Genomic DNA, 24,436 nt, shown 5'->3' with positions numbered 1-24,436 from the left:
ATACGGTCATTCTCGCTTGGTGTTCAGATTAAAATATGCCATCGAGTCTCATGCGTGGAACGCAAAATGTTTTGCAAAGGGGAAGCCACCAAAGCTGCATGTGGAGCCTGCTTGGAAAGGAGATGTTTGTACTGAAGCAGATTACCAGCGAAACGTCTCTGTGTTGCTGAGTGAAGTTACGCAGGTCATGCATCGCTGTTCAACGCGGATTGGCTTGGAAAAGGCCACTTCTCTAATAACTGCCTGAGAGGTCCTGGATTATTTCTTTTCTAACACTGAGGCATTTGGGAACAAACTTGCCTGTTCTCCTTCAAAGAGAAAAACCTTAGCTGCCAAGCACCCCTTCTCTTACTCACACTGAGGAAACTTGAAAGAAAGCAGCCCTTCCTGAGAAGGCTTTCTACAGTTTTGGCCAAAATATTACCCACTAGCATTATGGATTACCCTTCACTGCAGCTTTCTGTTCTCCCGGGAGTAGCTGGCATGGCTGCTCAGACGCGAAAGTTTACTTGCAGCAGAATACATTTAATGCCTGCCAAACTCTAATAGTGAAAATGCAGCATTTCTTTAAAAACTATTTAGTATGAGGCTATACAATTATTGCATGTTTTAAAAAATCCGTATCCAGATAGGGTGCTTTAGGTAGTTGAAGTAAGCGGTGAGACAAGTCCCTGGTGAGATGAATGAGTGCATTTGACACTGACCTTCACAAAGAAAAATGGCTTTTGGGTGAGGTAAGTTGTGTAAGACTTCAGGCAAAGGTGGACAGGAGGCATGTTCCCGTTCGCCCGGGAGAATTTGCAGATCCGTTATATAAAAACATGTTTTCCAGTAAACAAATACAGAGGGCTGGGCTTTTCAGAAAGTCTGTTTAAGCAGCTGTCTGGTTTCTCACAGTTGCTCAGCACTGTGTTCGTCATTCCTACTGAACGCAGGGCCAGTAGTTGGGGTCTTTCTCCTTTCAAAAATAAGCAACTTGGTTTTTCTAATCCAAATGTAGGTTTGGGGTTGTTTTTTCCTCTTTTTTAACCTCATGAAAATGGCCCTTCTGACAGCAGCGTTCCCTCTTGTTGTTTTCTGCCTCCTTTCCGTTTCTGTCCCTGGATCTCCCCGGTCGCTGTGGCCTGTTCTGCCATCTGACTCAGGTGACAGCTCCCTAAGGGGAGCCCTGTGTTATTTGCCTAAAACCGCAAGCAAACATGTATGTGCACACATCGTTTTTTATAAACAAAAATAGTTTGGTTCTGGTTTTTATACATGCGGTTTAGAACAACTCTGGCTCAATAGACATGCTAAGATTTTCTTATAGATTATCTACCGCTATCTGAAGTTGTATTTTCCCAAGGAATATTGCTCACTAAATGTTACCTTTTACATAAATAGTGTGACTCCTATAGCACACGTGGTGTTACAGTACATAGGGGTTTTTTCCAGTGTTATATGGGATGCACTGTTCTTTCACCTCCCTATATAATTTGAATTAAGAGCTATAGCTCTGCCACTACTTTGACTGCTGTTAATCCTAGCAGAAGAAAATCTGACTTGACAGGGCGTTCTCATCTTTTTTCTCAAGAGAAGGCCTTTGGCCTGACAGGCTAAAAGGGAGACTAGAACATAACTGTCACTTTGTAAAAATAATGGCTAAAAATGTTTTAAAGTTTGGATGAAAATCACTCTTGGAGATGATATAGAGGGGTTATCTACAACAGATCCTATTTATTTCTTCCGGATAAAGCTAGTGTCATTATTCATGTCAACAGTTGGGCTTAATTATACAATTTGAAATTTTTTCAGTTTTGTTTTTCTTTAAATTAGAACAGTATATGAATCGTCTCTGATACGTTGCCTTTTTCCATTGTCTGCTTCTTCCTTTACTCTCTCCTATAGAATATAAAAATATGTAAGCATGAGTAAATAAAATTTATGCAAGTTCTGCACTGAAATACAAACCTATAACATGTGATGAATAGTTTGGCAGGATTTTAAAAGATCTAGTTTCTTTTCCCAGTCTAGCAAATATTTTTGAACTGGCTGTTTTTATGGCTTTGGCACAAGTACTCCTTATAGGAAGAACTAAATAGGGAAGTGGAGATCTCTTAAAGGGATGTGAAAATTGTCCAAATAATGATGTTTGCTTGCGGGACATAACTTTTTCATAATGATAGCAAAAAGGCAAATTGCCTAATCTTGATTGTATTCCTTGCCCAGTTGTCCGTATGTGATGTTGAAGCGCAGTCAGTCTGAGGCCAGATCATGTGCTTGCTTGTGAATCATACTGAGCAATGGGTCAGAGTTTTATTAGGCTCTCTCCGCATCGCTGTATTACAGCTTCGAAGTTTACTTAATGAAGTGAGTTTGATACCCCAGATTAGGACACTTAGAAGTATAATTTGTGCTTAGAAGTTGGTGGAAGTTTGTTCTTTAACAATTTCTAAGAGATCAGAATTCCGTTAGATTGAAGAGCATTCTTAAATACAAATGGATATTTAGTTTTTAAATCATATACCTTAAAACTCTCATTGAGACTTTGAAGGTGATGTTGTAAAGAGGTAGCAGTTTTCTTGAAGTATGGAGGAAAAAAAGTATTTACTAGATAGAAATATTAACTAGTACTCTGCATCGAAAAAATTTGCCCATATTTCAGTCTGTGCATTAAGAAAGAGAAAAAGGTTGGGGTAACTTCTGCTGCAGTATTATTATTTGCTCTGCCATTCTTAATTTCATTTAATTTTAAAAGACGAAACTGAGCTTTCCTCAACTTATGTGATATTTCAAGCATTAAGTCTGCTAGAAAAGCTTGTTTGGAAAATTGTTTTAGAGAGTTTGTGAAAATACTTTCAAAATTGATTAGGACAGAGTTTCTTTTCTTCCTTTTTGGTAAGTTAATATAAAATTGCCATCCTACTTCATGTCTGATGTAAGTACATGCTGAATGAGTAAAGTATCAGTAATTTCTTAAAAGCTCTCTACTTTTTAAAAAATAGACTTGGATCATTGCATGTGCCAGATTTTTACTGAACTGTCATGAGGCTTTTTGACTGGAAAGCTTTTGTTGAAGTGTAACATAGTTGTATAGCTGAAATACTCCTTTTGCAGCCCATTTTCCAGGCAGTGCAAGAAGCTTGTGCTGTATTTCATAATGTCTTGTCTTACTCTAAAGATCCCAGTGCCTCAGGCTGCCCCTACAAAGGACATTTTTTGCTGATTCCTGTGTGTTTGTTTGAGATGAAGCTGTCAAAATTTTTAGGACAGAATTGTATTTCCGACCTTGCTTATCTCCCCTCTATGTCCTGTTTTTCTCAGAAGAAAAGATTTCCTGGTCAGAAGTGCTTAATGGTTAAGGCACAGAGACCCTTTGAATGTTAGTGCTCTTGAAGGTGAGTCTTGATGACTGAGAACGGGAGAGAGGAAAGGCCTCTTTGGACTGATCTGATATGAAGAAACCTCTTTTTAAAAGAAGTCACTTTTTGTAAAATGGCACCAAATATTCGACCTTCAGGAAAATTGTTACATGCAATTCCTGTTTCTGTGCTTAAAACCAGGCACATATGGGAAATAATATATTTTGTATTCTTTTTGTGGTGAGCATGAACTTTTCGAGAAGCAGGTCCACATGTGAGGTATCTTTGCTTCTAAACTACCATTCTGCTCTTCATCAAGCTGATGCTGCTGAGAATCTCGCTGAAATGAGAAATGCTTTGAAGGCTGTCGGTGCAAGCGGTAGCTTCGAAGTCAGTGTGTCAAAGCCTCTTTTCCCTGGCTCGGACTAAAGAAGCTTAATGTAAATCTAAATTACTGGAACAGCCTTTGAAAGACTGAGAGCATGTGGACTGCTGGCATGAGTATACACTGAGACAAACTTTCTATTCCTGAAGATTAATTAGAGATTGCCTACGGATTTGTAAGACTGTGTTTTATAAACAATTGGTAATGAAGACCGAATGGGAAGAAACTTACTTGAAGTTGAATTTGTCCCGCATAACAGGAACAGCGGTAGATTGTGTGCTTCTATCGCTATGTATGTTACCACATTATTAAAAGGAAAAGAGGAAGGTGATAAAGGAAAATTTTAAACTTTTTAGACTATGTAGCATCTGAGGAACAGCGCTGCTTAGTTAGAGCACAGTCCGGAGTTGGAGGTCCTTTCAGATTGTCTTAGCGGAAACATATCCAAGAACAGATTTGAGAAGAGGAAAGCAGTTGGTGTGTTTAATCAAAGGAAGGGAAAGGAGAGGGGAATAATGTCTATATACAGGTTAAACTCTGCAGCAGCTGTTTGAAAAGTGCAAAGCTAATAATGGATGAGTTTTATAACTGTTTGATTTTTTTTGTTTGTTTTGTTTTGTTATTCTTGTTTTCTTGCAGGCATGCATATCACTCTGTTTCAACACCTCCTGTTTACCCTCAGAAAAACATTGCTGATACGAAACTCCAGACAGGATCTACATCCATACAGAGCTCTGATGCGGTTATTATCCACCCTGGTGCTATGCTTGCAATGTTGGACCTTCTCGCCTCTGTTGGATCAACAGCACAGCCAGAAGTAGGCAAAAAATCTGCTATCTTAAGCTTTGAGAGCGACTGGGGGGAAGGATGGCTAGAAAAACACATGTTGCACTTTCATTTCCTAATGACCAGCTAATACATTTCACAGAACAAAGTAATCAAGTTGAATAATTAGTTACATAGAGAAAGGTCTTATATAAATCACTTTATTTCACAGGCTTTGGGGTTTTTTTTGACTTCCTGGCAGCAATGTGTAAATTCAAAGGAATGACTGAAGTGGCTGTCAGATGTGTTTGCCAAGCATTGTGATGAATTCTTATGTTCCCTGATGTATCGGATATTACTCGTAGTACAAGGAGAACGTTAAACTGGATAGTATAGCTGGTTGAATATATACTATTTGAAATAACTGTAATATGTTCTAGTTCTCCAACTGTACTACTTGCTTCATACAATTCTTGGAGCAAAAAAGCTACTGGTTGTTTTTATATAAAGGATTTGTTGGACATTTTTGCAGATTGTTTAGGTAGGTTTCATTTGAGATGTCTTTCCTGAAGGACACTGTTTATCAAAATAAAGTCTAAAAGCTAACAAGAGTTACTAGTCTTGATTGCTTTTTGTTGCCTTCTACTGGTGGTGAGCATGGAAGGGTTTTTTTGTCTTCAGGGAGTTAATGTGGCAGCTATGTTGCATATATTTTATATTTTCTAGAGATTATGATGATGTTAGCTTATCTGGGAATAGCTTAGCAATCATAAAGATAAAAGTTCTTAGTACACTCTAAGCAGGTAGTGTCTCACTTCCATTTGTGAAAAGGTTGTTTTAATTGTCTATACCTGAATTCTTTTTTCTTTAAGAGTTGTGTTAATCCTTCATATAACTTGTTATTTTGTCTGAAAAAGAAGATGGTAGTGTCTTCACTCCCCCCGCACACACACGTTTAAATACAGGACATTATGTGTATTTATTGCTAATGGTAATTTACCTTACATTATTACCCATAAGGACTTTTTTTTGTCTCGTCAAATTGTGTCGTCTCAAGTGGTTGCTTGTTCTTTTTCTTACTATTTTATTTTATTTTTTATTCTTTTAGCATGCACTGGATCTGCAGCTTTCAGTGGCCAACATATTGCAATCTCTAGTGCATACGGAAAGAAACCAGCAAGTCATGTGTGAAGCTGGGCTCCACGCACGACTCCTGCAAAGATGCAGCGCTGCTCTGGCCGACGAGGACCACTCGTTGCATCCGCCGCTGCAGAGGATGTTTGAAAGGCTGGCGTCTCAGGCACTGCAGCCAATGGTGCTGAGGTCAGGAACGTGTACCGAAATCCCGTCGAGCTGAGCCCTTGTGCCTGCGCTGTCGCTGGCTGGCTGTAAATAGCTTCGATTGTTAGAGAGCATAAATGACCTTATGTGATAGAGATCACCCAGAATCCCATTTTGTTTCTCCTAAAATAGGTTGTCTTGCTTCTGTTAATTGGCACGTAACCTTGGAGATGTTAGGAATTTGGGGAGGGGGGGAATGTCTGGTTTTTTGTTTTGCAGAGGTTTTGCTGAAGCTGAATGCTTGCTTCCTTCCTGCAAGTCTTGAGAGACTATCAGAAGTGCAGTTCCTGGCTAGGTCATCAGGAAGAGCAAATGTGACAGCTTTAAAAGCAACATTGCCATAGAAGACAATAGATTCCTAGATGTTTCTATGCAACATTAAATAGCTCAGATTAGAAAAGCTTCAGCGTAGCTGTTTTATTTGGCATTGTAGTTATGTGAAGGAAACAGGAATATGATAGAAAAAATATCTAAAAATTCAAGCCTTTGTGGGGAGAATGGGGTCCTCTTATACTTTGATAGTACTGTCTGGTCCTGTTAAAGACAAGTTTTTTTTGTAAAATAACATTTCTGAGAATAGATAGAAAAAATAAATAAATGGCATTGTGCTGTATAGTATGTTTTTAAAGCTAAAATAGTTTTGAATGAATCAAATGTTTCTTGTAATTATTCCTTATTTTATGTTTTATTTAGTTTAAAAATTATGTTTAATTCAAGTAATTACTGCCACTTTTAAAAAAAAAAGGTATTAGATTTGATGTCACTCTAAGAATACAAATAGGCAATTTGATGTGTAAATCTTTTTATTCTCTTGCTTAGGGAATTTTTACGCCTGGGAAATCCTTTGAATTGCGGAGCTTGGGACAAAAAACTGTTGAAACAATATCGAGTGCACAAACCCAGCTCGCTGAGTTTTGAACCAGAAATGAGAAGTAAGTGCTTAAAAAATAAAGTGCTAGAAATCTGATTTTAAAAGTTTCACTACCCACAATTGCATACTTCATGAAAATTTGTAGATAAGCATCCAGAAAGACCTGACTCCCCCCCCCCCCCCAACTTTGTGTACATGTGAAATAATCAGAACAGTCGGGTTTGAAAAAGTTCTAAATGCAGAGGGAACATAGTACTTCTATTTAAGAGTACACATCCAGGGAGATAATTTGAATTTCCGATTTTAGGAAGAATAGTAATTAAATATGATAATGGTTTGCTTTTGAGTCTTTAATAGAATGTGCAACTGTAGTTATTTAACAGTAAAAGGAAGAATATTACTTTCAGATACTTTCATGTGCACATCACAGGTCACTGCATCTATTTAGGTTCAATTCATGTGTTCTTTCATAGGTTCAATAAAGTGGCAGATAAAATAACTCAAATTCCTACACTTTAGCGTAATTCCATTTATTTCAGCTAGACTAAGAATCCATGTCATTGTTAGCATCAGTAGTAAGGAAAAAGAAAGTTTAAAAAAAATAGGAGAAGGAGGAAAACTTACAAAATCTAAGAAAATATCTCAATCTAATAATTCTCTTACTCAAAAAGAGGCAAAATTTGAAGGTGGAAGGTCCACTCTTAATTATTTAAAATTCAGGAATTTCCTTTCATTCATTAATTTTTCATGATAAATATTTACAGTATTTTCCTCATTGCTCACTTTCAATATGTTTATGTTCTGGATATACTTTAAATTTAAATCTTTACTAGAATGTGGTAAGCATGGATTTAATTATGAACACATGGCAACCTAAAAATTCTGAAGAAAAAGGACAGGGTTACACTTTTTAAAAAAAACAAAAAACCCCAGCTCTTTCAGGTTGCTGTATATGAGCTTTAGTTTTAATTGTGTAGTTAATACTGACAGAAGGTATTCTCAATTTATTTTGACAGGATATTCACTGTCTAAATTAGAGGTATACATACACTGTGAAAATTTTTGTTGTGTCTTTGTGTGATATCCTGTCATGCAAGTTCATCCATGTATGAGTACTTCATCCACCTCACACAGCAGTTGCACATCAGCTATAATTATCATGCTGGAACAGTTGTCTGTTTTCCAGATATTTATTGAATCACTCTGATAAATTGGACTGAGCATCTGTAATGGGATTGTTCTTGAGTTTAATATAACTAGGTTCCTCCAGCCAATCTGATCCTCTTTTCCACACTCGCTCTTTTTTTTCTATTATCATCATCCCTAAGGTGCAGAGCTTGGAAACAGCTGTTAGTGTAGTATAGGAAAGTTCCAGTAAATTATAATACAACTAGTAAGTTTTCAAACCATATGATATTTGTAGGTGTAAACTCACTGGCGTATGTCCAGTTGCAGCACACTGTTAAAAATAACTTAATTGAAATGTCTGAATTATTTGAAAGGATTTAGATAGCATCTTGGATGGTGTTAAATTACAAGCATTAAATCCCTTTGCTCTATCTCCAGTCTACACAGCTCTCATACTCGATCCTTTATCTCTGAATATTTGTGTTATGTCACCAGATTCAGTACCACTGAATAGAGGGGAGAGTTAGGTTTTTCTGTCGGCCCGTGTAGACTTATAATAGTAGACTTCATAGGTGTGTTACTACGTGGAGGGGGGAAAAGTCATTTTGTGAAAATGTCGGTCTGAAAAGTTTTTAACTCAGGAAAGAGAATTAGCAAAGCTAGCTTCCCGGGTATCTTGCAAGTTAGCATACTGAATTTACTAAGCTAAGCTTACTGAGCCTTTCAGCTTGCTCTGAGAGTTTTAGTTCAGAGTTACTGCATCTGAAAAACATGAATCAGAGGTTTTTACTGCCTAATAGGTCATGCAACAGGAATGCACCGAAACAAAGGTTATGCAAAAGGGGCATTTTCCCTATGTTAGGCAATGGGATGGGTTATTGGCTCAGTTTTCGGCTTTACCGCAGCCTTTCTGTAAAACCTTGCGCAAGATGTTAATCTCTTTTGCTTAGTTGAACGTTTTTTTTTAATGAGAGTAATACTTCCCAACTCATAATCTTTTCACTGAGAGACTGTTAATGACCATTGAACTCTCCCCTACAGTACTTAAAAGTCTGCATACATGGCCTGAAAGTGTCTCCTTTTTGCAATGCTTTTGTTTTTTCTTGGCTTCTACCGTAGATAGCATGGTTACCTCAATGGAAGGTCTGGGTTCTGACAATGTGTTCAGCTTGCACGAAGACAGCCACTATCGGATAAGCAAGAGCCTGTTAAAACCAGCAGAAGGGAGCACAGTACCCCTGACGAGAGTGAAGTGTTTGGTCTCCATGACTACCCCACATGATATCAGGCTTCATGGATCATCGGTTACTCCTGCGTTTATTGAATTTGACACATCTCTTGAAGGGTTCGGGTAAGGTGCTACAGTACTCTCGGAGAGTGTAGTACACAGTGTAATGTTTTATTACTTTCGTCCTTCAAATAAATGCTTGAAATTTTTAGCTAAAAGCTTACAAACTGAAAATAAATGATTTGGTTTGAAAAAAAAGAATGGAATACTTCATGCCATGCGAATTTCCATTCAGCATAATTAGTGACTTGAAACCACTGATGGCTTGTTATGTGTGAAAGTGTAAGTGCTTATGTGTGCAAGTGTAGTACCTTCTCAGATCTGGTTTTCATGTGCATACTTAAGGCTGTTTTAAAATAAATGAACCCTAACATACTCTTGCAGAAAGGTATTAGTTGCTAGGATTCATGTGCAGCATTTGAATGGCACACATGCACTGAAATCCACTTAAAACTTCTGGAGAAGTTGATAATGAGGAAGTGGGCAAAGCAGAAATACAATTAAAGCAGAAATGAAAACTCTGTTGAGTACAAATAACTGTGGAAAATCTTCATTAACTGGAGGCGTTGCTTGAGTATAACACTTAACTCCTTCTGACTTTTACCACCTCATCTCTTTAATGTTTTTTCTCATTCACCTCAAAGTGAGATGCTTTGTGAGGATCATCTGTGATGTAACTTATCTGTTTAGAAGATTAAAACATGATGTCATTATCAGCTTTTATTTATGCAAAACATTTTGCCTTATCTGATATAAAAATTGAACAGTAGAAGAATCTCAAAACATTAATTCTTGGCCTGTGCTGCTGCTCTGAGGGGCAAATATATCCAAAACTTTTATTAAAAATTCAAGTCAATAGTAAAGGAAATAGGTATACTTTAACTGTGTGGACTGGTCCATAGGTTGGGGCTGGCAAATAGACTGAAGGCAGGTATCTTGATGGCATGTTGTGACATACACTCAGGTCAGACAATTGTGAATGAAACCTTGAATGGTGAATAGTTGTTCAGAACATCCCAGAAACTTGGTTTAAAGCTTAAAAAATGTGCCTAGAAGCTTTGTTAAAAGGATTCTAGTGATAAGAACAAGTAAAAATGGCAACTGCTGTGAAGCCCAAAAGAGGGTGACAAATTTTCATGAGATGAATAGCTCCGCAACACCTTTATTCTAGTCTCCTTTTGAAAGAATTTTAAAAAGAGGTAGAAATGGTCTGTTGTCTGGGACAATACCACAATTTCATAAAACTAGAGAGCAGCACCACTCGACAGAATACCTTAAGTCTATCTTCTCCCCCCCCCCCTCATACTTTACATTACTCAGTGTCTTCTGTTAAGTCTACTTCTGTTGCAAATGTGGGCTTAGAAAACAGAGCTGCTCACATTGTAGTGTTCAAGTTCCCATTTATTCAGGCAACTGGGCTGAGAACATAGTCCAGTCTGGATATTTATGAGCTCCACTGCTTGGCACTACCTTTTCAGCTCTGCAAAGCAAGCATGCAGGGCCCATCCAGCATGTCGCCTTCACATCCAGTATCGCTGGGGACTCTGTCTTTGGAAAGAAATGGTGCTCAAAGCTTTCTCCTACGTCCTTTGTAGGAGAAAAACAAATTTCTTAGGTATAAGAACAAATTGAAATAGGCAAACAATAAATTATCCCTGTGGTTACTCCAGGAGATCTGTAGGCACTGGTAACTTACAGCTGCATTACATGGATTACTTTTGGGTGACTTCTTGTAATTTCATTGGTTGCCTATGAAGGCTACTGTAGTCGATTAAAAAATCAAAACAATGCTTTTTTCATCTGTGCCAGGGTGTTTTATGAACTCAGTAGACTCAATAGTCAGGTGGAGGAGCCCAGAAAACATGTATTTACTTGCTCACAGAGAACATGCTTTTAACACTCACCGTAGGGAACTCACCCAGCAAATAGCATTTTCAAGATAGAGGAAGGAAGAACATAATGAGGATTATAATCAAAAGAAAAGATAGTTGTGATCAAAACCATGGACTGCTATTGTTCTTGAGATGAGTGGTCAAGTTAGCTGTTCATAGCTGCTACAGGATACTTAAATTAGCAAGTTCAAGTGTGAGCAAAATGAAGACACTTCTGCAAGCAGAAGAGCAATCACTTTCAGACAAACTGTACAAACTGGAAGCCGAACTCCTATGGGAATTCACTCCACCATCAGTAAGCTGATCACTGAAATCATCTGTGCTCTTTATATCATCTGATACCTTGGGAGGTAGTCCTTATATCCATTTCTTTTGGGTCAATAACACCAATGGCTCTTGTAAGGGCCGCGTAGAGTTGATATGATGAATTATGGCATCACCGTGAGAATATACATACGTATTGTAAAACCATTGCATGCAATTATCAAATTCTTTGAATATTTAGCTAATCCAGTCTTCAGGACAGTTTAGAACATCTCAAAGGCTGTAGCAAATTATGGTGGCCCAGAAGAGAACATTTTATGCTACAGAGCCACATGGGCATAAGTCTCTGCTCCTTTGCACCAAAGAGATATGTGCCAAAGCTCTTTGCACTGGAGACAACTTAACTCCACCAGGAAAACTCTTGAGAATTCATGTCCACTCTTCATTGACACATACAGTCAAGGAGAGTGGTGGTATGCTTATGGTATATTTTTCTAGGCTATATTTTGTTTGTTTGTATCAAACTCTGGCTATGTTGATTTTCATGAATGCTAGTGTGTTCCTGGTGTTTTATTTAACAGCTGCCTGTTCTTGCCAAGTTTGGCTCCCCATAACGCACCTACAAATAACGCTGTCACAACAGGACTTATTGATGGTGCAGTTGTCAGCGGAATTGGAACCGGTAAGTACTCAAGTATTACTGTTACCAGTATTCTGTATCTGATGATGTTTATTTCTCTTATTTTTTTTTGTTAACCCCAGATTTATAGCATGGCATTGGATGTTGCACACTCTTAACTGAGAACTCCTTTTTGAATCATTTTTGTATGTTACTGTCACTTTCCCCCCCAAGTCAATGAAAAGCAGTATAAAATATAAATATGCCATTTTTCTAAAAGACAAGGCTTTCAGCAAAATGTTGAACTTTTTTTTGTTACGTTTTCTTGCTCTTACATATAAAGAGCCTGGTATATACATTAAGAACAAGCTGGGGTAGCAGTGTTAAGTGCACAGAACATAGAGGTTAATCGAGCGTGATCACATAGTTAAAAATGGTCTGAAGTACAAAAGCAAGGTTGAAGTTTTACTGCAGTGAAACAGAATTATTATTAGACAGGGAGCACTCTGGGATATCAGATGGATTTTAGGTGTACGTGGGAGAGAAACCTACTCCAATGAAGGCTAAGTGGCACTCTCATTGCTTGTTGTTGTTATGAAATACCTCAGTGGTCTTCACGTGTACATGAATTGAGTTACACGCGTGGAAAAAAGAGCTCGTCAGGATATTAACCATTTCTAATCCATTTCTACTTTTTTGTTCAAAGAGCTGAAACTGAGATGTTCTGAAAAAGTGTATCTTTAGGGTTAATTTTTGTTTTTAAAATAGGAGGGGATAGCACACAATTTTTGCTTTACTTGGTTTTGAAAGAAACCACTCTGAGCTAGCTTTATGTGATTGTTTTTTAAATCCAAGCTTCAATCAGAGATGAAAGAAATAAAGTTCAAGTCCAAGCTGATAGGAAGACAAGGACAGGAACACATAGGTATCCCCAGTGATAGCTACTCCAGCTATAATGGGTTTTAATTTTTGTTTTTAGGTGAAAGATTTTTCCCACCACCGTCTGGTTTAAGCTACTCAACTTGGTTTTGTATTGAACACTTTAGTACACCTCCCAATAACCATCCTGTCAGACTGCTTACTGTAGTGCGACGTGCAAACTCCTCTGAGCAGCATTATGTATGCCTTGCTGTTGTCCTCTCAGCAAAAGATCGGTCACTAATTGTATCAACTAAAGAAGAATTACTTCAAAACTACGGTAAGAGATGTGCAGTGTCATCAGCTATTCCTGGCAGTGTTATGGGGGCGTGAAAGCAAGTTTATTTTAAACACAGTATTTAGAAGTTTTGTTTAATTCAACTTTTACTGCAGCTTCACCAGCTCTGAATGTTTCTTGACAATGTAAGAATGCAAAATGTAAACATTCCTACAGAAATAAAGAAGCATTTGTAGTTTCTGAAGAAGATCTGGTATATGCATGTAAACAATCTACCAAAAGCCTGAGTATTAGAGATTTGAAAGAGGGAATACTTCACTGTTTTTGCAAGCTTTTGCCTCTCTTTGGCTTGAATGATTCGTTTTAGACATCACCTTTTGGGGGAACAAATGTTAACTATCCTGGCTGTGAAGAAGTTGGGAAATAATAAACTAAAAGACTGTGAACACTTTTTGGATCTGGATACTCCAGTACTTGCTGGTTATCTGAAAGTGGTCAGTCATTTGCTTTGTACTTTAATGCTGTGGTCAGTTTTGCAGAAAGAGTTTGTAGCTCCATTTAGTGTCCATGATCAAGAGAGGAAGGAGATGCAGTGAAGATCAAGGCTGAAACTGGTGAGGCTAGTGAATTTTGAGGAAGAGCTGTGAGTAAGGTCAGGGGTGTTAGGCTTAGCCATGTTTTGCCTCCCACATCATGTTTCATCAGGGCTCCCAAGGCAAATGGTCAGTATCCGTGGGTCATTTATGCCCCAGACTGAGAAGGAGCCCAGAGGAGCGGGGCAGCATCTGTGCATTTCACACTTAGTTCTTCACCAGACCGACACACGAGGTTAGAAGTGGTTATCACAAATCTGTGTCTGCTTCTGCTGGGTTCCTTTTGTGGCCCTTGTTCTGGTTGGATGAGGGCTTGCAATGAGAAAGGAGTATGTATTCAATTTACAGGATGAACCGCTTATATTTTCTTTATTGGCAAGTTTAATGGAACAATCCATGAGAAAAGATTGTCATGTTTTGGGGGCACAATGGTGTTTTGCACTGGGCGGTTAGAATAGCCTGCGCTGCTAGTTTGGTAGACTTTGTGTTGTAAGATACAGCAGCTGCTATTAGTTTTCCTCTGATTCTTGTCAACTTCCAGCCTGCAGAGAAAAACCAAATTTAAAAGATCTCTAGGGATGAGAATGAAATGCTTCAGGTGGTGAATAAATAATGGTTGTAAATATCCTCGTTTTCTAAAAGAGAAATATCCTTTTCTTCTAATGTTCAGTAAAGTTTGAGTACCACTTAATGGTTCAGAAATTGAATTAAAGGCATTCTGGCATTTCTGAGTGTGCGGCTTATGAAATAATTGATTATATTTAGCTATGCCTAATGTTTGATTGCATTTGTTGCTGTGCGGGTCTTTTGTATGGTATTTCATACCTTGGATGCTGAGGAAACTCATACTCAACGGTATAAAAAAATAATGTTCTTCCCTGCTGAGTAACAGGCACTAATAAAAATTTTTTACAACATTAATTATTTATAAAAAAACTAAGCAGACTATTACAGAATGCTTCTTACTTTCATGCTAAATCAAGATTCACATTAACAACTAGAGTAGTTTCTGTTAGTAGAAATCAGGTTCAAAAGCTAAAACTTGAGATCTGAAGACCCGTAATACAAGGGAAGAACTGAAATTCTTGAATTACAAAGATATTGCCAGTGCTTTTTCTCAGACGACCAAATTCTTCTAGGAGAGAATCAAATAAGTCTGTCTTCATTAGTTGCATTTGCCTGCATTAGAGGTATAAATTGTGTGGGTTTAGTTTGTAAGCCCATATATCCAACTCTTTTAAAGAGATTGGATTTGAAGTGGCTTTGTCAGAAAAGAGCTGAAGGTCTCTAAGTGGCTGCAAAGACTGGTTTTTAGTTGAGTGCTGTAGTGGAGTGCCACCCTGTCACGGCTGAGAAGTAGCTGGTGGGGTCTTGTGGGGCACCGAGCAGATAAGTGCCTGAAGGACTGAGATAGCAGGCCCACCGGCGTTCAGGGTTGGGAGGGCTGACCGCCTATTGTGAGAGTAAACCGGGTATTTAAGGGTGTTTCTTGTGATCGAGAGTTGTACTTCAAGGTGCTTGGCTGAGGGAAAAGAAGTGGAGAAAAGATTAGTTTTGTATCTGAAAGTTAGTTCCAGGTACTCTGGCTTTATCATTTGCTTTTTGCTGTTTCTAAAGAAGAGTGCTCTCTGTACAAGCTTCCACTGAGGTAAGAGGATTAGTGGATTCTGTTCCCTGAATATGAAAGAACGAAAAGAGATCTGAAAAAGCCCTGTTTGCTGTTGAAGTGCTCCGTGGTGGAGAATTTTCAAGCTTTGTCATCGTCCCCTCTCTAGCTTTCAGGCGGGGTGTGGGTGACTCTATGTTGTGGTGGGGAAACAGTGAACCCAAGTACTGCAGATTGATCATGCTTTTCGGTATGAAATCAAAGAATGTCTTTTAGAGAAATTTAAAAAATCTTGTATTGAGAACTGAAGTGTGTTTAGGCATTCAAAAGAAGGGAATGGAGCACCTGTTAGTGAAGGAAGACCTGAAAAGTACTGGAGAGTATAGATGGGTGAAGGGGGACGGGGTGGTCAGCAACTTCTGATTTGCAACCCTTGCCGAGACACTGGGAGTGGGTTCATCTGCTGCACGTGTCTAAAATGTGGGAGCATTTTATAATCAGTGCAAAGGTAGCCAATATAGCTGATAAAACCTGCAGTGCAATTTGCCTTACCCCGCAGTAGAAGATGCTCACATCTGGCCAGGTGAGTTATGGCCCAAGCATCACTGATATTTCAGACATCAGTGATACTTCTAAGGAGAGCCTGGGGTGACTAGCTAAGGTAAAGATACTAAAAGCTAGAACAGATGAGACATCCTAATTCTTAGTTTTGACTTGGGCAAATATTTTTAATCGCCAAGCTATTCCTTCAGTAGCAGCACTTCAGAAACTAAATTTTCCTTAGAATTGCAAGAAGGGAAGAAGAAAAGCCGGTGTGCCAAAGTTTGAATTGTAAATACCAGCTAGCCTATACTCAGTGTGTTTCTCTCTAGCCAACTATCTTATTTGCACCTTTAATTAAGGAAAAAATTCTAAGGCTTTTAACCCAACTTTAATTCACTTAATGCTGCTGTGTAATTTAGCATGATGATTCTTACACAGATGCTTTGAAAAGCATTCCTTTTATTTGTATGTCCTTGTGTGTGTCACCTAATTGCTTAAGCAAGATAATTGCAAGCTACACATGAAAACAGTGTTTAGCAAGTATTTGATAAATGTGGCTTACAGAATTCCAGATCTTCTGAAAATTTGCAGGTTAGGGCAAAGACTATTGAGCTATTCAGCAAAATATCCTCATTGCACTCTATTTTTTTTTTCCTTCTTTGGGGTTTATTAACTTAAATTTAACGTGGTGGCTTCCTTTCTCTGCTCATAGCTGTAAAATCTGAGAGGCCAGTATTACAGTGAATTTCATATGAACTCTTACTGCTCATTTATGTCAATATGTATTTGGCAATTAGCCCATCTCCTATTAATTTTATAATGATGGTAACTTCCTGAAAAAAAACCTAAGAGGGATTTTCAGATCTGTTGGACTGACTGTATTTCCAAATATTAGTGAGTCAGTGCTGAAATTGTTGATTGGAGTGCAAATAGATCTGGGCCAGGTGTTCAGGTGTTAAGTCATTTTTGTCATCATCTGATTTAATGCAGGTATAAAAAATGTTAGTCTCCAAAGTAGAATTTCCTATTGTTGGCTGCATATTTCTGCAGTATGAGAAAGACGAAAAATAGCTTTGCAGTTGTAGAGAAACCTCTCTTATCTCTTAGTGACTACTTCTGTAGAATTTCTTTTAAAAACAACAAACTATTTTTTGACTTACGTAGTGACTTTGGAAAGTTAGTAAAAAACTTCACTAAACTAATTATCGCAGTTTAAAAAGTTCAGTTAAAATTTCAATAAGAAGGTAGAAGGAGAGAAGTAAATTTAATTGTCAAAACTTTAAAAGTATCCTGGGAATTTTATTAGAGAAGAATTACGGTAAAACAAGACCAGGCCCATTGCTGATGGTAATAAAACTATACTAGCTTGTTTATATGCAAGTATGTAAGGAAGTTCAGTCTGTCAAACTGATAATATACTCGGAATACACTTAAAAAAAAAAAAAAAAAAAAAAACTCTGATTTTGTTCTTTCAGTTCTTGTATTTGAAAGGTTTAAAGAACGTATTTAAAACTATATCTCATTACTTCTTTTTTTAAATTGGTCACATTATTACACATGCTTTCTAAAATTTTGGCTTTAGTGTATCTCTTTAGAGTATGTTTCATGTCAAGTCTAATGAAATAAGAATCTTAAAACAGACTGATAACATTTTTACTTGTTCCCACTAAGTGTTTCTTTCCTTGTAGTTGATGACTTCAGTGAAGAATCATCATTTTACGAAATTCTTCCTTGTTGTGCTCGTTTTCGCTGTGGTGACCTTATAGTGGAAGGCCAGTGGCACCACCTAGTTCTGGTCATGAGTAAAGGCATGCTAAAGAACAGTACAGCTGCGCTCTATCTTGATGGACAGCTTGTTAACACTGTCAAGGTAAAATAAAACTTTAAATCCTCATTTTTACTGGGGGAGTGATTTCTCTCTCTCTGCACATGCTCACACATTTTTATATATATATATACACGTGTATATATATTTATATATTTATAAATGTGTTTATAAGTATATATGCAAAACAAATATTTATAAAGAAATATAAGATATAAAAATACATGTATAGAAGATCTATAAATATATAGAACTTCCTATGTATATAATAGAAATAAATATGACAAGTATAAGCATATAAAGATACTATGTGTGTGTGAATATACATGCATACACATACGTGTGTGTGTGTATATATATACATATATAAAAGTTTAAAAAAATAAAATAAAATAAAGTTTCCTTTACATGCCACCTGTGATCTTGACTTGTGCCTGGGTGGCATCCTACATGAAGGTGCAGTAATACCTGCTTTAAAATATGAAATTTATCTGAATTCTTATGAATTCTGTGCTTCATTCATTGTCCAGCTTCCAGCATTTCTTACAAACAAAAGACCCTTAAAGAGATGGGTCTTTGCTCACTGCACAGCTCTGACCCAGCCCTAGTTAAGAGAAGTTAACAAATACCTTCTCATGCATGAGCAATAAAAAAAGTGAAGGAGAGAAGGTATGAATGGTGCATTGAATGTTAAGCAAGTGTGGCACAGCTACGCTGCTAAATAGATTATAATATTAACAAAAAGCTTTTTTAAAAAAAAAAGTATTCCTAGGCCATGTAGCAGATCTAATTTTCAATAATGAATTAAGACAGCTTTTCCAATCTATCATGGCGTTCCTTTCTCAACCCTCTTGACCCCACAAAAAGAGAATCCCTTTGTCTGTGATTGCCGCTGGGATGTCTTACGTTGTTACTTGTTAATTGTAGACGAAACATATTTAGTTGTAAAGGTCAATAATTTATTATTAGGGGGGACAAACTAGGAGGCCAGATGCAGAGTGGCAAAGGGCACTGTGGACCTGTCTATGGGGCACTACATGTTCCTGACCTCTAACTGACAACCTGTAGCTATAAAAGAGTATTTGTCCCTGGCAGGCTTGGGCCTTAAGGGAATAAACTAGTCCTGGTGTGGGATGCAAATTTGCCAGCTTTAGTATTCTGCTGTGTAGGTGAAACAATATTTTGCCTTTTGATGTTTAACACTCAATATTCACTAAGCAAAATGAGGACTATATTAACTTTACTTGTTATGCTAATAGCTACAATATATACTAATTATGTCTGACTATACGTGGCTGCATTCTATAACTGAAAACACAGTTTTTATAAGGTAGTTAAAAAATGGCTGCGATAGTGCTCCTGTCATTGCATTTAGGCCAGCATCTTATCCATGGATTTGGTTTTTTGCGGCCTGTAAATTATATCAAATTGAGCTTATTATGTTTCAGCATGCAGAAGGAAGGAAAAGGACAAAAGGATATGAGATAATCTTGTTTCTTTTGGAAAAAAAATGTAGTTTTAAGTCTTTTAAAAAGCATCACATTTTTAGAAGCAATATACAGTATCGCCTCATTCTTCAGAGTTTTTAAGCACCGAGGTCATGTGTTCCCATCCTGTATTACCATGTGCGCCCTGATCCTTTGAAAGCCAATTAACTTCTGATTCTGCATTTACTTCTGGATAATGTTCCTCGCTGACTTTTGTTGTATGGTGTTGCTATACAATGTGTTACGTATCAGTCATTCAGAACATCCCTTTGTTTGCAAACCACTTTCCTAAATTTTTAATATGTCTGCTCTCTCTTCAAGATACCCATGCTCTCTCGATAACTTCACAATATCTTCTTCCTTACAGCTTCACTATATTCACAGTAGTCCTAGTGGGTCTGGTTCTGCCAATCCGCCTGTGGTCAGCACCGTTTATTCCTATATTGGCACGCCACCAGCCCAGCGCCAGCTCTCCTCCTTGGTGTGGCGTTTGGGGCCTACGCATTTCTTGGAGGAAGTTTTGCCTGCTGCAAGTGTTAGCACCATTTATGACCTGGGACCCAATTATGTTGGAAGTTTTCAAGCAGTATACTTACCATGTAAGTACAATTCAGATTGCAGCAAGCAACATGGCACGGGTTGGTTGAATCTTTAGTGCATTTATTTGCAGAAGAACTGAGAAATGTGAAGATGCCATAGAGGAGAGGAAAAGCTGTTCATATAAAGCAGATTTGTATAGCAGCTATTGAAAAAGATGATATAAATCAGAATTACCACTTTAACATACTTTTGCTAGTTCTTGTATTGAAGTGTGATGGAAGTTCTGGTATTCCTCATTTTGCTTTTAATCTATTTAGAAACCCTTTAAATTGTCTTTATTTGTACTCTATATAATATTTACCATAGAAAGGGAAACTGGAAAGTCTATTTAAGTTGTCAGTTCCTAAATGTTACAGCAATCATACTTACTTACAATTCTTGCAATTTATTCTGTACTTTAAACAGAGCTATCTTGAAATGTAATTGATTATAGTGCCTGAATAGGTCAACTGAGAATAAAATCAAGTAGGAGGGATTGCAGTGCAGCAGATACTCTTAAGCATTTGTTGCAAATAAACATGGGTAATAGTTTGATTACAATTTTCTAAGCCTCCTTGTTTGAAATAGAAGATGCAACTTTTAAAGGATTGGAATGATCTTTGTTAGGAATGTGTTGCCACAGCTCTGTCTTCAAACTATTCGAACAACGGATTCTTCATTAGCTTGGATAAGATGAGCTGTCGCTAGGCTAGATGGTCCTCTTCTGCAGTGCTCCCTGTCTTTCTGTGCAGTTAGAGTCCCTCCTCACTAATGTCAGCATACCGCCAGATGATGTTCGTTACTTTATCTGGCTATCAGAGGGCTTTCAAGTGAAAAATAAATTAAAAAAATAAAAGGTGGAAAACACCAAGTCTGCTTGTCCTTGTGTTTGTTTTCTTTTGAGGACCGTAAGGCTTTCCGGTTCTTCCTGAGAGGAACTGTCGCCCTCTCAAGAAAGGAGGCAGCGAGTGAACAGTGAAACAAATGTATGTGTAGGGAGCGCCCAGAATCTTGCCTTTCATACTAGATGCTTTTCCTAGAGCTGAGGCAGAAAAAAGCACAAATGTAGATGGTCAAGGCTGTGAAAGATCAAAGTATCATGAAAAGCAAGTTAGTTCTCCTTGGGTGTCTTGAGCCAGAAGCTCTAGGCAATTGAATTTTTTCACGTACAGATCTGTGTCGCATGCTTGCTTTTCTGACAGCTAGTCAAACTTAGCAAGCAACTCTAGATTTGGGTATCTGCTGGTTAATGGTAATTTCCCCTGGAATAGACTTTGTCTCCTCCTGCTTCTATGTTATGTCCTAAAGAAACTGGCTCTGCACAGAGATTTATTACAAAATTAGCCAAAGCAAATTCCATGAATGGATTTGTTAATTCACTTCTGAGAAGTAAAGATCTTCCTGCCTTTATGCTAAGACCATGCTCACCAGGAAACATGTGATAACTTAGAATAAGAATGCTTGATTTCCCAACACGCTGAGCTTTCCCTGCAATCCTCCACTGTTGCCCTTTCAAAGGGAACTGTACCTGACTTAAATCATTTGCCAATGCAGTACTTCTGCCAGGAAGTTTGTCCCTTTTTCAGTAAGCAGGGTGGCTGTCTTCTGAGAATTTTTCCTGTGTTTAAACCACAAAGTGAGAAATTTGATACACTTAGGTCTTGCAAGACCCCTCAAAGACCAGTTAGTTCAGGGAAATGGATTCCTTTATCTGTTTGCTGGAATGGAGGAATGTTCTCAGGGCATTCACATGAGCAGAGGATCAAATGAGGATTTCATTTATGAAGAAATGTTGAGACACCAGAAATTCTCTGTCAAGTGAGAATTAAGCCCTTGTTCAACACATTAGTTAGACACCTAGCTTCTCATTTATTTCAGTGCAAGGAACCTTGACCTTTTTTGCTTTCTAAATTTGTTGAATGTATTTCACCAGAGTTGCAGATACCCATTGACCTGGAAGGATGATGTGGAAGCAAATCTCCTTGCTAAGCTTTCAGGTGCTGAGTTGTGCCCACTTCCCCTAAGCACTGTAGACAACTGTCTATCCTAGTGTTTGCAGTGCTTCTTGAGAAGCACTTTGGGAGCAGTCAATGGAAGAAGTTAGATTTGAGTATATGTACTCTTCACTGAATGAGGACCAGAATGCCCTGACATTCTTGCCTCTCTTGGGCCATTCTTTAAGGTGGTTTTACTAGCAAGCCGTTATGTAAAGCCTAATATATGTGTTACCACAGACCAAGATGCAGTTGGACAAATTACTTTTCTATTTATTGGCTAATCTGCTTGCTCTCCTTCAGAGGAAAAAGGAAGGGAACAGCCTCTAGGCTAAACACAAATTGAGAAATTTTCCTTGCAAAAATTCAGATGAGGAAGAACCACATCTTGTACTGCATGGCCAAGCCACCGGATACTAGTTGTCACTAGGGGTGAATATAGTAGACCTTTTAAAAACAAAGTGTGTCATATGCTGCCTTTTTATTTTAACTAGTATATTTGTTGCATAAGTTGTGTGCCATCAAGTTGTGCATCGGTAAGGTGAGCAAATACACAAAGGCAATATCAAATCTCAGCTATCTGTAAAAGCTCTCTTCCACCGTTGTTCTGCAGTATAATTTACTTAATATGTTATTCTTAAAACTGACCACAAAACCAATACTCCTTTTGAAATGAGCTTTTTTCCTGTCCTTAAGGCAAGGATTCTAAGTCGGAAGGAGTCAACCCATCTCCAGTATCTTTGGTACCAGAAGAGAAGGTCTCTTTTGGTCTCTATGCACTCTCAGTTTCTTCATTCACAGTGGCAAAAATAAGAAAGGTTTACAACAAGTTGGATAGCAAAGCCATTGCGAAACAGGTATGTTTGAAAATAAGTTTGTTAGTGTGTGATACTTGTTAGTATGAAATTAGCCATTTAACTTTCAAGTATTTCTTTCTTTTGTTCCTTTCTTTTAGCTGTTTTCAAGGGATTTTGCTCAAAGGAATGTTGTGTTAGAATAAAGTGCTTATCAGAAGTATTGCCCATAATTATTTTCCTATTTTTTAAGTGTTTGTTTGAGGGAGATTGTGCTACTAGTTTTTATTCTCATTTTTAAAATTAGCGAAAGCTGTATATTTTATCCGCTTTTGGAAGTATTTTGGCTATTTAATGTAGATAACAGTTGTTAATTCTATAGAATAAGTTAAGACCATGTTGTTGAGCTATATCTTGTTGAACAAAGCTGATCGTTTAGTCCTCTTTTCAGATTGAAAACCTGAATATTAATTTACATTTTTTCTTCAAATTACATTAAAAGTCAAGTGAATTATTTGTACAAAGGACCATCAGTTGTCCCTTTTCTTTCTTTTTTCTTTTTTTTTTTTTTAAAGTTAGTTTGATTAATCAGTTTTAAACTTTGGAGACTGAAGATTTGTCTTTCCTCTAGAGGGTGTCCTAATGACTTATAGGGTAATTCAGTTTCTTTCATATTCTTTATCACAGGGGAAAAATATGCAGGTTGTTATGTTCAGGCTTATTAAAAAAAAAAAAAAATTCTTCCCGTTAGCCTCCCTTTTCCTTGTTTTCCTTGTTTTATTCAGCTGGCAATTTCTTCTCATGAAAATGCCACACCTGTGAAGTTGCTACATAACTCAGCAGGGCATCTGAATGGGCCAGCACGCACTATTGGTGCAGCTTTGATAGGATATTTGGGTGAGTGTTTGATCATTAGTATGTTTAAGCATTGTTAATCAACAGTGTATAAGAACAGAGATCTAGAAGATAAATTTAACAATGTATCACACACATTAGAATCATGTACGTAATCTATTTTATTGACATACAGTCTCTGTCTTTTTATTGATACAGGATACTATTTTGGTTTAATGAGGACTATTATAAAAATATATTTAACTGACTTTCATTTAACTTATGAACGATTTTACAATGCAATATTTCCTTCTCCTGAGGTGATCATAATTCATCTAGTGATATTCTCTTAATAAATAAAGCAATGCTGGAGCGTGGGTTACTTAGATTTAATCTTAATGATTTTGTACAAGAAAAAGAATTGATTTTAATTAGTTTATTTTCACTACCTATGCACAGGAGTAAGAACATTTGTCCCCAAGCCTGTTGCCACTACGCTGCAGTACATAGGTGGAGCTGCTGCTATTTTGGGGCTTGTAGCCATGGCATCAGATGTAGAAGGATTGTATGCAGCTGTGAAGGCCTTGGTCTGTGTGGTGAAGAGCAATCCACTAGCCAGCAAAGAAATGGAAAGAATCAGAGGTTATCAGGTATGTAAAAAATGTCTTAAAACAGACCTGGTAGATTGAATTTCATGGTGTCATGGTAACCCAAATGTCTGTTTTAAGTTTACTGTGCTCTTGGCTAAATAACATAAACACGGTGTTTAGGATGGCCTTCAAAAGAGAGAATGGAAAGTTTTTCTAATCAGTTGCACTCTTTTAGCTGCCCTGCTGAAACTGTCACTTCATTAATAATAAGGAAGAGCACTAATACAGCACACAGATGGATTCTTTCTTCGTTAATGTTACCCCTGCAAGTCCAGGAGCTCCTGTCTCAGGTGTCTGCCAGCAATACAGGAGGATATGGACACGTGAAGGAAACCAGCAAGTGGACTGCTCAAACCATTATTTTGACGAGCCTGGTCTTTATAGTCAGTGACGCTGTTCACTTTCAAGCTAAAGTCTTTGTAATTCTTCTTTGGGCGTGGGGAAAGCATAATGAGCTTTGCAAAAGGATCAGCTGACTGAA

At 37.7% G+C, this 24,436-nt stretch overlaps 1 protein-coding gene across 5 annotated transcripts in view; it reads left to right on the top strand.

Moving 5' to 3' along the window:
• WDFY3 (WD repeat and FYVE domain containing 3) overlaps nucleotides 1–24,436 on the top strand; it is a 193,373-nt gene that overhangs the window by 103,721 nt on the left and 65,216 nt on the right. For all 5 annotated transcript variants that reach the window (XM_064510310.1, XM_064510311.1, XM_064510307.1 and 2 more), the window contains 11 exons: nucleotides 4,366–4,543; nucleotides 5,600–5,814; nucleotides 6,652–6,764; nucleotides 8,951–9,182; nucleotides 11,857–11,957; nucleotides 12,874–13,092; nucleotides 17,481–17,662; nucleotides 19,472–19,703; nucleotides 22,374–22,534; nucleotides 23,257–23,368; nucleotides 23,765–23,955. In XM_064510310.1, coding sequence (XP_064366380.1) covers nucleotides 4,366–4,543; nucleotides 5,600–5,814; nucleotides 6,652–6,764; nucleotides 8,951–9,182; nucleotides 11,857–11,957; nucleotides 12,874–13,092; nucleotides 17,481–17,662; nucleotides 19,472–19,703; nucleotides 22,374–22,534; nucleotides 23,257–23,368; nucleotides 23,765–23,955 — 1,936 coding nt within the window. The remainder of the gene's footprint in view (nucleotides 1–4,365; nucleotides 4,544–5,599; nucleotides 5,815–6,651; nucleotides 6,765–8,950; nucleotides 9,183–11,856; nucleotides 11,958–12,873; nucleotides 13,093–17,480; nucleotides 17,663–19,471; nucleotides 19,704–22,373; nucleotides 22,535–23,256; nucleotides 23,369–23,764; nucleotides 23,956–24,436) is intronic.

This window comes from Dromaius novaehollandiae, chromosome 4 (genome assembly GCF_036370855.1).
Source record: "Dromaius novaehollandiae isolate bDroNov1 chromosome 4, bDroNov1.hap1, whole genome shotgun sequence".
Classification (NCBI taxonomy): domain Eukaryota; kingdom Metazoa; phylum Chordata; class Aves; order Casuariiformes; family Dromaiidae; genus Dromaius; species Dromaius novaehollandiae.
The sequence above is the reverse complement of the archived record's forward strand: the minus strand, read 5'-3'. Positions and strand labels throughout refer to the sequence as shown.